Genomic DNA, 15,070 nt, shown 5'->3' on the forward strand with positions numbered 1-15,070 from the left:
TGTGTTCCAAAGCAACTCTACACTTGTAATTAAGGCTGGCTACTCTGCAAATGTCTGCTGTTAATACTAAGGGAGAAGGAACTCAAATTTATCTCTACAAGTAAGGTTGTTATTCAAACCATAAACATTACTGCAGGCTTCCCCAATGACCTGAGGTTGAGGAACTAACCTCCTACTCTAAAGTTTAGGATTAACTGAGTTACAGATGAAAAGTCCTGACAGGGTAGCCTCAGCTGGAAACATCTATGTGCACAGAGATAAAAATGCAGTAAAAGCCCCAGGGCAAAGCTCTATTCTCCAAGATTCTCAAAAGTACAAGACTGTATTTTAAGAACCTAAGTAGGGAAGAACAGGGTGTTGGCTGAAAAATAACACCTTCCGATTTAAAGGTGTTCTCATGGCCATGGCATGCAGCTTCCTGCCTTAAGCTATAGACTAGTAGGAAAATCTTTGTGTGTAGTGGGTAGAAAAATCTTTTAATCAAAAAAAATTTCAAACTCATCTAAACATAAAATCCTTTCTTTCAAAAATAAGTCATTTCTGTATATAAAATGGCTACCCCAAAAAATCAAGTAGTTTAAATACAATGATATAGACCAAAATATTGTGTCACAGAGGAGGCAGTATATAAGTGGGTTTTGTAAAGTAAGAATTTTAGTATATCTCACAAAAATTTCTTAAAGCAAACTCATCAAAATATACTTCTGAAAATATATAAACTGAATATTCTCCACCGATTTATGCTCCTTTGGTTTGCTCTTCCACTGAGAGGACTTCTATAAGGTATATGTCAAAAGAGTAGTTTTACTGAAACTATTTCCATGGCACTCAAATAAAACAGAGTATCTGGGTAAGAGGTGAAAAAAAGTATTCTCAGTAAGTGAGGTAAAAGTCACATGACTGGACCTTGAGGAAGAAACTGACATTCAGACTGAGAGAACAGGGTTTAATCAAGATAAACATTCTGTACATGTAAAGGTTAAATTTAAAGAAGTACAGGTTTTTAAAGCTCTAGTTCTATAATTTGAGAGTTATCTCACAATCATCTACTGTTTTACTTACCTTTTAATAATTAATAATAATTAATAATTTCCCTCTCCCATTTAAAAGTCATTTTCCGTACTGGTATAAACAACATATTTAAATTTTTCTGCATCAGTGACCTTACCTAGTGGCAAACTGAATGAGTGCATTTTGAAGAGTCTGCCTAATTTCAAGAAGAAAAGATTCATCATCACTTAGTGTATAATACCAATACTGGACATAATCCCTCAAGGAAAACTGGATAACCTAAAACAAAAATATTGGGAAAAAACACAGCTTTTTAGGATTTAAAAAGTATCAGCAGCAAACTAAAACCTGAAAGGATTATTTACCAATTTATATTTACTCTCTACATACTAAATTGTGATTAACAAAAAAAAAAAAAAACTGCCTTCATTACAAAAGGACCGATATGCTAAAAAACTATTTCAAAAAATTTTAAATTATTTTGGTGTCCCAATTCACCCACTGCCCAAATTTTTTAAAAATTAGAGTTACCTATGGTCAACCCCTACCCATATTGAGGTAAGACAGAGGTGCAAAAAAAATAAATTTTCAATGCTATAATATAATGAGTTTTAATTAGCTTGATGGAATGAGGTGCAAAATAATGCCAACTGACCCTAATTCTCAAAAAGAAACCACTTTTCCAAGATTATATCATCAGATTTGCTGCAATCAAATTACAAAAAAAAAAACACAGGAGTTCACTTAAATCGAATAACTTTGATACTGCCAACAGTATTAAATCAGTCAATACATCAAATAATACAACTTGATGTATATTATTTTTGAAAATCAGATAAACTAAATATGGGTTTAACTATAAAAGAAATGTTAGAATTTTAAAGAACACATTATAATAATCATATAATCAAACATCAATGAAAACTATCTGGAGGGAGAATAATTTTTAATTCTAATTTTTTAAGATTTCTGAATCAAATCAGGTATATCCATTTAAAAAACTATAATACAAATTGTCTGATTTGCCAAAACACTAAGTTTATGCATCAGCTAAAGAGCATTTTAACTTTAAAATAATTAGAAACATTATCAAATAGGTCAGCAAAAACTTTATTAAATGCAAATTCAAACAAAAGGCTTTAAATACTACATAAACCACTTCATTATAAATGATTTCATAAATAAGGCAGTATCTTTAAGTACAGAATCCAAGTACAGCATTACAGTGAATTTCCAGCATATTACATAAATAGCAAAAATTATTTCCTGGTATTTTCTTTCTTTTTTGTTTTTTTCATTTCCTTGTATTTTCAAAAGAAATATACCTTACAACACAATATAAGGAATTCAAATACCACATACGAAAACTCACTTGCTGGAGAGGCTCATCAATTATATTGGCACCTGTCAATCTTCTATCAATCTTTATAGTCCTGGCTTCTCGTTTCATTTCTTCTAAGCACTTAAAGGAAATCACAACATTTTACTGCATAGTTTCTTGATTTAAAATCTGTATAGTTTACCTCTAACTTGCAACTTCCCTGTCATTTCAAGTCAGTCAGTAACCTTATTTCTCAATGCTCTGATACAAACCAAAGACTATTTCTCAAGTTAACACAGCTAGACACCGAGGAAAAAAAATCGTTATCCTCAAAAGTTTAGTAAAATTGGCAAATATTATTTAGAATGTGAGAAAACTGAAAATGTAAGATATACTATTGTTGTATTTCAACGAAACTTTAAAACCATAAGTTAGTGTTTCAGGTGAATCAAGTTAATAATTGTCTTTATTAAACTCTGCTCCTCTTCTCCCTTCCCCCTCCCAGCCCAAAACAGTATAGCAGGTGCCAAATAAAATTTTTTAATTAATTTTATTTAGGCATGATTTTTAGCAACAAAAGAAAATGAATTTCTCTATTTCTCTGTAGTGTTCAGTAAGACCAGTGGCCTGGAAATAAAGTGAAAAGTAGTGGGACACTCTTCAGTTAAAAATACAAACAAACAAAAAACAAAAACAAACAAAAAAAAAGTACAAATATACATATAAAACACACACTTCAAATTATAACATGCAACCTCCAAGGACAGGGTGAAATTCTTTTATTTCAGTAATATAAAGTAATACTGTATATAACTATCTCTGCATCTCCTACATCTTAGCACATAATGGACAAGTTAGTAACTGTAAAGGTAAGATACTGGCATTAACTCCAGATCATTTTGTCTCTTTTCATACAAGATGAAACAAACCATCCCAATACCACAAGAACTGAAGACAATGCAAATCTAAAGCCTACTTATAGTACCAAATTCCAATTTTACTTATAGAATATGGTATCAAAAAATGGAAAAAATGCCAACATTCAAGATGATATAAATATAACTGGGCCTAAATTATTAAAATTATAGATACTGCATAGCCTAATAGTAAGCTGTATTTTTCAAGTCAGTTAAAAAAGAATACCCATTTTCTTTTCTCTAGTTTCTATGCAATTCATTTCATTTCAAATTTTGAAATCCTGTGTTAAGATAGTAGGAAGAGGCCCCAAATTTCTATCTTTTCCTAAAATTTGCATTCCCACTCTTAACATCTAACACTATAAAAGTTTTCAAAATAATCTTTTAAAATGTATTTTCTAAGCATGATCAGAAAGTGTCCCATAAGTTTATACTGAGCATCAGTGGATTATAGGAACATCTGCCAAGCCATATACAGATGATCACATTACCATCATTTCATAGAACAAGACTTTGAGGTTTTACATTCCTTTACCCTATTTACCTTAGGAATCCCAGTTGACGTTGGAGGAAGAAATGAGTGTTCACACTGCTCTAGGTACTTCTCTGAGTTTGTTTTTCCAAACAGGAGAGTAACCACAAAACCCCTGGGGAAGAAAAAATTCAATTATAGAAACAAAAACAAAATTCTTTTATAACTTAACACATCTATTAACCAAAGATATTTTTCAGATTTAATAGATGGTTTATCACTCACTAAAAAATCAGCTTTTGACTTCAGCAAGGCAAGTAATTGACTGTTATGTTCTGAAGTTTAAAACAACTATAAACATTCTGTGAACTTCTACAAGAATGCCTTTCAAAGTTTTCATATAAATGTTTCATAAAGAATCCCAGGCAACAAGTTCAAACTTTTGGAAAATCAGCCCTTGCTAAATAAGTAGACTAGGTAACCAAGGATGAAGACAAATGAGATCTAAATCTATAGCTAAAATCACACATTTCTATAGTTCTCTTAACTAATTAATGTGAGACAGTAATGTAACTTGCCATTATGGAAACAGAATAAGCAATTAAAGTCCAAAGAAGAAAAAAAAGATATAGTTTATAATCAGACCGGAATTTAAAAATACATATAAATACATTCCAAAGGCTAATTATTTTTTTAAAACAATTATAGAGTTAAGGTAAGATAAAAACTGGCTTAAAACTGTTTTACTCTAAGTATTGACTAAATGCTATCAATATTTCCTATATTTAAAATTTACCAGTTAAATCTAAGCACCACTAAGTAGACAGGAAATCCATAACAGAAAAACATCAAATTCTAACTTTATAATAATCTTATAGTAATCTTACAACAATTCAACTGCTGTTGTGACAAGAAGGGAACTATGAAAAATTAAATATGGATCAGCCTCAACTACTAAAAGGAAGGTTCTCAAAGTCCTCTGCTTTTTGTGGCTATCTGCTGCTCTTTAGTACAAGCACCACAAAAGCTGAAAGATGAGTTGAGAGAACAAAGTCAAATCAGCCCATGTTATCAATTCTGTTTTTGTTTCTTTTTTAAAAAGCTAGCCTTGGAACAATAAATTTAATCTGTCTTGCATCTGATATTATTACTAAGAATCAAGTTGGCCCCATATTTCAGTTATATCTAGCGATAAGCAGATTTAGACATAATTAAATGCTTATATTAACTATGTATTTCTAAAATTATCATGAGACAGACTGATAAAACACTAACCTTTGTCCAAAGAATGATAGTAGGAAAGTAAACTAAGGAACAGTCTAATCTTACAAAGCACCTGTTTCAGCCTTGAGGTTTAAGTAAAAACAGGTGCTACAAATGACTGCATCATGCAACCTAACAGAATTCCATTAAATAACCCATAACACAGTGTCAATAGTATCCCCCCAAAAAAACACATAATACAAAAAAATTCTGATTTTCCTTCCAAAAGTTATCTTTATAATAGAAAATACGGAGTTAGCTTTGACTATCAGCAAATCATATACATTATCAACACTGTAGATGGTTAACTGCAGAATTTTAAACAAAGGTGGTTTCCATAGGAATGTATTAATTGCTCTCAAACTTGCATTTTATAGAAGGAAAAAAAAGTATCTTAAAAACTTAGACAATAAAAAAACACACTAAAACCAAGAAATGATTATATGAAATGTAATTATTTTACTTGAGATTGATATTTAAAAGCCTGTATTTGCTCTTCCAATTCATAAGGCTTTATAAACTATACTAAGTTACATCAAAGAAAAAACAATCATTCCTTTCTAATTATAGCCAAAATAGGAAAGATTTGATTCAGGAACTATGGTAGTCATTGACCATAACTGAGTAATCTAGAAATGCTTAATTAATCCCCTGAGAGAATTCTGGGAGGCTTTCTAGTACTTAAGTTGGAAGTCCCCTTACTATGGCAGTGAATTTCACTGAGATTAACAATCTTGAACAGAACATCAGACCAGAACATTTATGATATAGCATGAAGTTGGAATTTCAGACCTTACCATGTGACTCTTAATATTATCTAAAAAGTTTTTAGTGATCCTAGCATGCCATCTAATATCCCATCTTATCTAAAAATTTTTACAGAACTTTAGAAGTATCTAAAATCAATTTTGATTACTCCCTGATAAATCTGCAGACTCAAAAAGGAAATAAGAAAGGTTACCAAGACTTTGAAATGCATGGACTCCTCACCCTTCCCCTCTTCCAAAACTTTATATGGAGCACTTTAGTATGAGAAATAATTCTCCACCCCTCCAACTTCCAAGGGTTCCTAGGGCTCCTACTGACAAAGAAAGCTACAATTTTCTCCCTTTCTGAAATATTGGAAAATAGTCTGAAATCATTCTCTTTCACTTTTGCCAAGGGTCTATTCAATTCATGAAAGAGAAGAAATCTCTCCTTTTCAGAGAAACATCTCCTCAAAACAGCCTCCTTTCCAATCAGTAAAAGCAGCCATGACTCTGTGGGGAAGAGGCGCAACTGTACAGCTATGCAACCATTCTGCTCTGGTCTTCATTTGTGACAAAGAAGTGTAATTTAGGAAGCCCCGGGAGCTGCAGACCTACAGTCTTCAACAACCTTAGTCAATAAAGATATTCAAAATTCCATCTATCTGGTCCTGAGGGCTTATTTCTCATTGTTTCAGTATCCAGTACCATATCTAAGCAATTATAATGAAACCGTTAAATCTAAAATAAATGCAGTTTTAGGGATAGTCCTTGAGGTAGCTGCTTGATTTGATTCTCACTTGTTTCATAAACAGTGGGTGCACTCCCTCTGAAAAGGCCACACAGAACTTTCAAACCCTATCGTGAAAGAGGTGGGAGGTGGTAAGTACAATCAGAAACCACTCCTTGAGTGTCTCATATAGTCTTTCAGGATGCAGTTTATATATCCTATTCAATTCATCTAAGTTCTCTAAACCTATAGATTCCAATAACTCCTCCAAATATTTGGAGCCTCAAAAGAGTTTTTAAAAAGAACTCAAAGGTATTCATACCACAAATAATTACATAAACGTATCTTATATATACATACATACACACAAGCATATATATAAATATATATAACAACAAAATACTCGCTCAGTTACATAGTAACAACAAAATACTCGCTCAGTTAAGCTACCTTGGTTTGAGTATCTAAGTAACAAGCAACCACCTCTCTTTTCTATACTTTTCTTAGATACAATTCACATCTGAACCAAATGCTCCACATAGGAAGCTATACTAAATCATGACTGAAACCTCTCTTGCGAACGTTTATCAACTCAATGTAAAGCATAATCAAATAAACAATGAAGAGAAAATAGCAAAATCAGGTGTTTGAATTTTCTGTAACAAAATGACAGCATTCACTAAGGGAAATAATTAATATTATTGTATGAAGTCTAATCAATGAAACAGTATCTTCTATACTATGTAAAACTTGATGAATCATCTCAATTTAACTTACTTATCTTGTTAATATTGTAATAGATAAAAAATTTTCAACTTAAAACATAATAACAACACCAAAAGGAATAAAAAATCTTTAAAACTTTTCAAATTATACAAAAAAGTTTTATACCATCAAAAAATTTTTTGAAGATGACTATCCATATTTCTGGTACAAATAACTATCACCACCACTTTTATTATATTGCATATCTTAATTTTATTTAACTTTGGTAAAAAAATAATTTGCAAAAATAGCATTCACAAATCATACTACCATTTCTCATGGTCATTTTTTTTCTTCTTCTTGAGGTTTCATGGTGATTTGTTTCAATTTCTAACAAGTGTATGACATTTGAATTTTAAGATTATCATTGAGAATACTTACCCACCCACAAAGCAGAGGATATAAAAGGCCAAATAAAATATTACAAAGGGTCCAAAGGTTATTAGAGAAAGGACAATGCCAAGGCTTCCCCATCCCCATATGGATAGACTGGTCTGAAATAAAGCAAAGAAAAAAAATGTTTAATAAATAAATGTCCATATGAATTAGAAAAGAACCAACAAAACTTTTACATAGTTTTACATTTCTCCTTTTAAACATATACAGTTACTGTTTCAGTAATTGTTACGTATTTACTTTTGAAAATGTTTACATTCTTAGAGCTTTATCTCCAAGAAACAACATACAAAATCTATACGCAGAAAGGTATTTAAGTACATCAGCAATGATTTTTTAAAAATGTAGTGACAATGTAAATGCACAGCAAGCAATCATTACACAAATTGTTGAATGATATGTTGGCATGAGAAATGGTAAAAAAAAAAAAAGTATTTATGAAAACATTTATATATAAAAAGTTAGGTAGACTACAAAGTTGTACTTGTTTAGAATATTTCATTTTAAAACTAAGTTCCAACAAAACTACAGCATAACAAGACATTTTTAAAAAATTAAAATTTCAAAGTAAGAAATCCACATCTCACCGAAAATTGTTTACTCAAATTGTGTCCAGAAATTTGTAAAATTATAATTGCACAACTTCCAAATTTCAATTACCAACATACACCATGAGCTCAAAAAACATCTCCAAAAATTCTCAGTCCTTAAAAATAAACAAAAACCCCTATTTTGTTTAGAATTATACTGTATTATATATTTAAAATACTCCTTTTATTGAAGGCAAACTGGATTTTAGCAATTTAAGTAATTACGAATAAATAAACGTATTCAATTCAACAAGTTCCTACATCCATTTGCCTTGTACTGTGAGGTCCACAAAGGAAGCATTTGTCCCATTCCTGCCATCAAGGAGCACAGAGAAGAATGTCTTACAGGAATGAAACAATTAGACACTGAACCAAAAGAAAATAATAAAAAGCATTATAAGATGCTAAAGTGAACAAAATTAATGACCAGAAAACTATGGAATGGACAATAAGTTCTATGGATTACAAGAGAAAGGACAGTTTTATTTATTCACTCATTCGCCAGTCACTGACTGCTTTCTATGTGCTATAAGCACAAGGTGCTGGGGAAACCACAAGGAATAAAACATACCCTCACAAGGCTACATGCTAGTAAGGAGACAAAGACAAGCACACTCTGATAAATTTACAGACTTCTGTTAAGTTTACATTCCAGAAGGGGAAAAAAAAAATAATAAATAAATTTATAGTTATATCAGATGGGGATAAGTGCTATGGAGAAAAATAAAGTAACTACATGTGGTTGCTATGTAAGTTATATATATATGACTATATAAGAAGCTCTCAACCAGATGACATATGAACAGAAATCTTAGAATTTATTTAAGGAGAATTTATAATAATGAGTCTTCCTAGCCCAAGTAATATTTTTCCATTTGTTCATATTCTCTTTTATGTCACTCTGGGGAAGTTTTTTTAAATTTCTTCTTTTATATAAGGCTGGTGCAATTCTTACTCATTTGTAATTTTACTATCCTTTTTCCTCATCCCGGCCATTTCTTTTTTTTTAAGATTTTATTTATTTATTTGACAGAGAGAGAAAGAAAGAGCACAAGCAGGGGGAGCAGCCAAGGGAGAGGAAGAAGCAGGCTCCCCGCCAAGCAGGAAGCCCAATGTGAGGCTCCATCCCAGGAGCCTGGGATCATGACTTGAGCTGAATGCAGCCGCTCAACGGACTGAGCCACCCAGGCGCCCCCATCCTGGCCACTTTTTTTTTTTTAAAGATTCTATTTACTCATTTGAGACACAGAGATACAGAGAGAGAGAGAAAGCATGAGCGGGGGAGAGGCAGAGGGAGAGGGAGAAGCAGGCTTCCCACTGAGCCAGGAGCCTGATGTGGGGCTTGATCCCAGGACCCTGGGATCATGACCTGAGCCGAAGGCAGATGCTTAACCACCTGAGCCACCCAGGCGCCCCTCCTGGCCACTTTTTAACCAGAGAACAGAAAGCCCTGCTGATGAAGTTTCTGCTTTGCCCTCATGATTTCCTCCCTGAATCAGCTGGGGATACTATTTCACCTACACAAGTGGTCTCTGACTCCTAAGAGCTGAAAGTAAGCCAGGGAGATTTAGAATAAAGTACAGAGCAGTCTAATCCCTCTGACAATACTTCTGCTGAACACCCCAGTACCTGGATCCACATTACAGTACTGCCAGATACCCAACTATGTAAAACAGATGCTATTTCTCAAGATTCACTCAAAACCTTATCCACTGACTTCCCTGCAAAGAGTTCTCATAAACTCTCAGGAAAGCTGAAACCAGACTATGACCCAGATATTTTATTCAAACTACTTTCTTGAATGAGGTCTGACCTAATATTTGCAATATTATTCTTTCTTTACAAAGTTAGATTTATGCTTGCTAGCCAGTTTTTCAAAGCTAAACAACTTACTGTTTAGATATATTAAGAGGTTTTAAAAATGAACCAAGCAGCTACCGCTATAGATAAAGGAAGAGAGCATAAGAAATGTAATATTTCTTCTTCTGTTTGAATCATACCTCTCACAATTAAAAAAATTTTCAAAGAAGAATCACAATTAGTTAATATGGGGAAGATTATTAAATGTAGCAGTTAGTTAACATGGGGAGATGCTTGAATGTCTAAAACCCAATCTTATCTCCTCTCATTTGAAAATGGCAGCAAAATGATCAAAACACAAATTTTTATTCATTCAATAAATATTTGTCAATACCTACTACAATGTGCCAGGTACTAATGATTTAGCGTGAACAAAACAGACATTACTGTTATATTAAAAAAAAAAATCTAAAAAAGAAGACCCTTTCTTTAATTTTGAGAGAAATTTTTATATTACATAGACTAATAAAATTACACATTTTCAATCAAGCAAGTCACGTGTTCATTTGCTTTGTAGTTAATCTCTTACAATAGTTAACTTCAAATTTTAAACTGTTCATTGAAACACCAGAATAGTGAATTGTGCAAAACTAGAAAGTTTTATATTATTCTTACTGTTCCCACATATATATACACACATATATATAACTGGCTGATATTATTATGTTATTATTTGGTGAGATTAAAGAAAACAATTGATCTTATACCATATAAAAATTGAGTTCTAATTATTTCCTAAGATGATACAAGATGATACAATTTAGGATCATTTTGGACCACATCAGAAACTTTCTACAAATTCAAACAGGTATTAATTACCTCAAAAGTTGACCTAACGTGGAAGCCAAAAAATAGAAATAAATCTCTATTACAGTGATTTACATTAAAATAATACTTGATATATTATCATTTTCTTCTCTAAATACAATAATCAATGCTAAAAATATCCTTGCTATCTGATTCCCTAGAACCACTGACCCACCAACTGGGCACTGGAAGAAACCTTCGAACATCATCTACTCTGGTACTTTTTAAACTTTAAAAATCTTAAATGCAGACTCTTAAAATGCAGATGCTAATCCATTATGTCTGTGGTTCTTTCACTTCCAACAAGCTATCAGAACTGTTTAGAACTTAAGACAACTATATATTTATAATTCCCCTTAAATTAATCTCTAGGTCCACAAAACCTTATTCACAAACTCCAAAACCTAAAAAGCTTTGAGAACCAAAACTATACAAGACATTCTACATACTTTACCTCATTTATTTCTCAGAACTTACTAAATAATCATAAGTTAGGACAGCATAGTGCCCAAACAATATGGACTCTGGAGTTAGACTGAGTGCAAATCTTACCTTTACTATTTATTAGTTAGATAACCACTACACACCTTAATTTCCTCAACTATGTCATTTGTCTGTTGTGGGGAGTAAATAAATGAGTCCAATGTCTAGTGTTCATTATTATTCTTAGTCTAGTAACAAAGAAACTAAGGCACAGAGAAGCTTAAAAAAAACTCCCTAAGGTCATGCAAGCTAGTAAGTTTAAGAGTGAGATTTGATCCTAGGCAAATCCCAACTCCTTATTAAACCTTAAAATTTGTCACTGACAACTGCTTGAAGTTAAATTACATTAAAAAAAAAATGCTAAAATCATTGAGTGCTTTCTTTTATCCAAATATTATTCAGTTTTTTAATATGCCTCCCAAGAAATCAGTCAGAAAATGACTTGTAATGAATGTAATAAATCCCTGGTCTGAATATGAAGTATATAATTTTTATTATTAGACAATCAATTTAACCATGTATACTCTACATAAATAATGGAAATAATTTCAGTTTCAAAGGGTGTCAATTCATTAGCGTGTCCTGACACCTGTATGTATCAGTTTGGCCTTGAGCATAGGGACATGCAGAAATAAAAAATGACCCCTGCTGCCAAGATGCTTAAGAACCAAGAAATGACAATACAAAGGATCATATATACCTCCTGACAAAAGCAAGTAGAAATAATTTACCTTGTAATATTTTATGCCTATCAAGTCCTACTGACATTTATCTTACTTGATCCTCACCACATACTTTTATGATAGGGAAGGCAGCATAATATGGTACTAAAAATAAAAAGTTAGGAAATTATAGGTTCCAGTTTGCCACTAACATTCTGTGTAACTTCTGCAAAATCACTCATTGATCCAGAATTCCTATTAAGCAGGCTCTCAAGCCAAGTCTAACTATAGCAGATTGGTTAAGTAACTGTGCTAGTATGACACAGCTATTTCGATACAAAGCCAGACCTAGAGTCTCCTGGCTGCAGGTGGAGAATGGAGCTAAGTGGAAACAGCTATTTTAGATCACATAAAAAAAACACATTGTCAGAGCTCCCACAAAATGAACATTGGACTCTGAGATGTCAGTAGAATGGGTCAACCACACCCAGAGTTATAATGAGCTGGTGTATGTGAACACATTATGTGGCACAGGGCAGCCAGACAGCGCTGAGGATCTTAAAATTGATACTTCAGTGCCAACTTGGGTCATAGAAATCATAGGAGTTTAACAACAAAAGTAAGTACCCAAAAGAAGACTGGCCTTATTACAACTATAAATTGTTTTCCTCTCACCTTATTCCACTTACAATAAGTTGGAAGTTCTTCTCCAAGTAATTTCAATGGCATATACTCCTGACACGGAACCTGTCTCATTCAACATTATATAATAATTTAACCAAAGCCTGGTACAAAGAAGCTGCTCACTAAAAATGGAAATATTTAATTTACTAACTAGAGAAATGAAATGGAGGGAATGGAAAGAGAAGGGAGGGGAGAAAAGGAGAAGACAGGGGAAAGGGGAAATGGCAAGACAAGGAAAAGGTCTAGGAAAAGTGAAAACAAAAAGGACCCTAAATTGAAGTGTTCCTCCACCACCTACCTTATGGCTTTAGGCAGAGCTATACATTCCTTCCAGTACAACCCATACCAAATTCCTACCCGCAAAAAAAAAAAAAGTCACCCAAAAATCTGGACCTTGTTCTTCCATGGAACTGATGAACAAAAAAGTGTTCTTTTGGCTGTCTCAATATATGCTGACAGTAACCCACATCATTACTTCCTTTATGGGGAGGAAACCACAGAATAGCAGCCACACAGGGATCATCAATACATTTGCTGGGGCAACTGGTCCCAAACCCCTCTTTTCATACAAGGGAATAAAGGGACAAGAGAATAAAGATCCTCTTCTACTCACTCCTATTTAAGATGCCTAGCATATTCTTGGGAGGATGATTAAAGACTACTGTGATAGGGTGTTTTCAATTCAGTTGTTGAGCCAGGAAAGATAGAGGGCCTGTGGAAAGGATAGATACCTCAATCAATGACCCTGGTCTCCAAGATGGCTAACTGCCCAGCTGGCAAAAATAACAGCTACTAGATACCAGGAGAGTTTCTCCTACCTCTTCCAACTGGGGGTATGTATTTTTAGTTCTTTGATAATAGAACTCTCTCCCTTACAACAGGAGTATATTGTTCAACTGTTATACATTTTGAAGAATGAATTATGTACATATATATAGTTGACAACCTGAACAAACCCTTCACTTTTTATTAGAGCAGTAGTTATAAAAGGTCATAGACTACCATACAGTTACACACAATTAGGACTCCTAGCATCTAATGACAAATATAAGCTACAATAAATTAGTGTTTTTTAAACTAGATACTATCAATTACAAAATACCTATACACAGTTTGAAAACAATAGCAGGAACGTTCATAATATGTATTTATTTATTCAGGATACCAACTAAGCTAGGCTGCAGACCACCTTCTCATTCCCACAGCCCATACACTGGGAATCACTGAATTGGGGTCTTGAAATAACTACAGTATTGATAAAAAAAACAAAAGATGGTATTTATTCAGCACTTTCTCTTACACAGGAAAAATCATAAAAGTATCTAAAATGTGGATGGGACAGTATAGCAAAGAATAGTCTTAACAGGCTTCCAATAAATACTCAAAGCCTCAAATTGAAAAACTGCTTTATCAAGCTTTCCTGAATTTCTGTTAAAAGATCTAGTAGATACACAAGGCTGAATTAAATTAACCAAAAGAGCTTTTCAGAGACAACATATTTCTAGGTATACATATTGTTTTGGAGCCTATATAATGTAATAAATAACTCAATAAATTAAAGTAAAGATATAAATAATAAATAAGCCTCCAATCTCCATCAAAAAGAAAGAAAACAGATTCTTTTCCTAATGTTCCCATTTGGCAAATGAAAGTCTATCTTTAATTTGTTTATGAATGAGACTGACATATATATGTGTACATACATATGACGTGTGTATAAATGTGTTTGTGTGTGTGTATATATATATATACATATATTTGACATACAAAAAGGAAAAGTATTCCCTTAAAAATAACTGATTAAAGCAAAAGTTTTAAAGCCACCAAAGAATAAGACAGTTAAATTTCTAATTACATGCTACTAGAATCCAACAAGATATCAGAACAGAAAATACCAATCCTGTGTATTTTGCAAATTGTATTTTTTTATCAGCATATTTACCCTGGTTATTTTTAAAATTCAACTACATACTAATAAAGTATGTATAGGTATCATTCAGCTAAGTAAGGGACAGAATTATAAATATACACACATTTGCTTATTTTTTTTAATGTAAGGATGTAGAGAAACTTTTTTAACTGATCTATGAGGAATGAAGAAAATGGGGTAGGAGAAGGGATAAGAACTAGACATCTGAAAACACCTTGTTGTGTAGATCTGATTTTGTGATGGTATAAATATTTTACATACAAAAGAATTTAAAAAGCAATCACTAGGGACGCCTGGGTGCTCAGTCTGTTCAGCATCTGCCTTCGACTCAGGTCATGATCCCAGGGTCATGGGATCGAGTCCTGCATCGGGCTCCTTGCTCAGTGGGGAGCCTGCTTCTCCCTCTCCCACTCCCCCTGCTTGTGCTCATGCA

General features: G+C 32.9%; 1 protein-coding gene across 2 annotated transcripts in view; it reads right to left on the bottom strand.

Annotated features, from left to right (window-relative positions):
* The window catches only part of SNX13 (sorting nexin 13), a 123,556-nt gene that overhangs the window by 74,500 nt on the left and 33,986 nt on the right, over positions 1-15,070 (bottom strand). For both annotated transcript variants that reach the window (XM_078059339.1, XM_078059340.1), the window contains 4 exons: positions 7,607-7,719; positions 3,794-3,896; positions 2,384-2,473; positions 1,169-1,290 (listed from right to left, as the gene is read on the bottom strand). In XM_078059339.1, coding sequence (XP_077915465.1) covers positions 1,169-1,290; positions 2,384-2,473; positions 3,794-3,896; positions 7,607-7,719 — 428 coding nt within the window. The remainder of the gene's footprint in view (positions 1-1,168; positions 1,291-2,383; positions 2,474-3,793; positions 3,897-7,606; positions 7,720-15,070) is intronic.

The sequence above is a fragment of the Halichoerus grypus genome, chromosome 12 (genome assembly GCF_964656455.1).
Source record: "Halichoerus grypus chromosome 12, mHalGry1.hap1.1, whole genome shotgun sequence".
Classification (NCBI taxonomy): Eukaryota; Metazoa; Chordata; class Mammalia; order Carnivora; family Phocidae; genus Halichoerus; species Halichoerus grypus.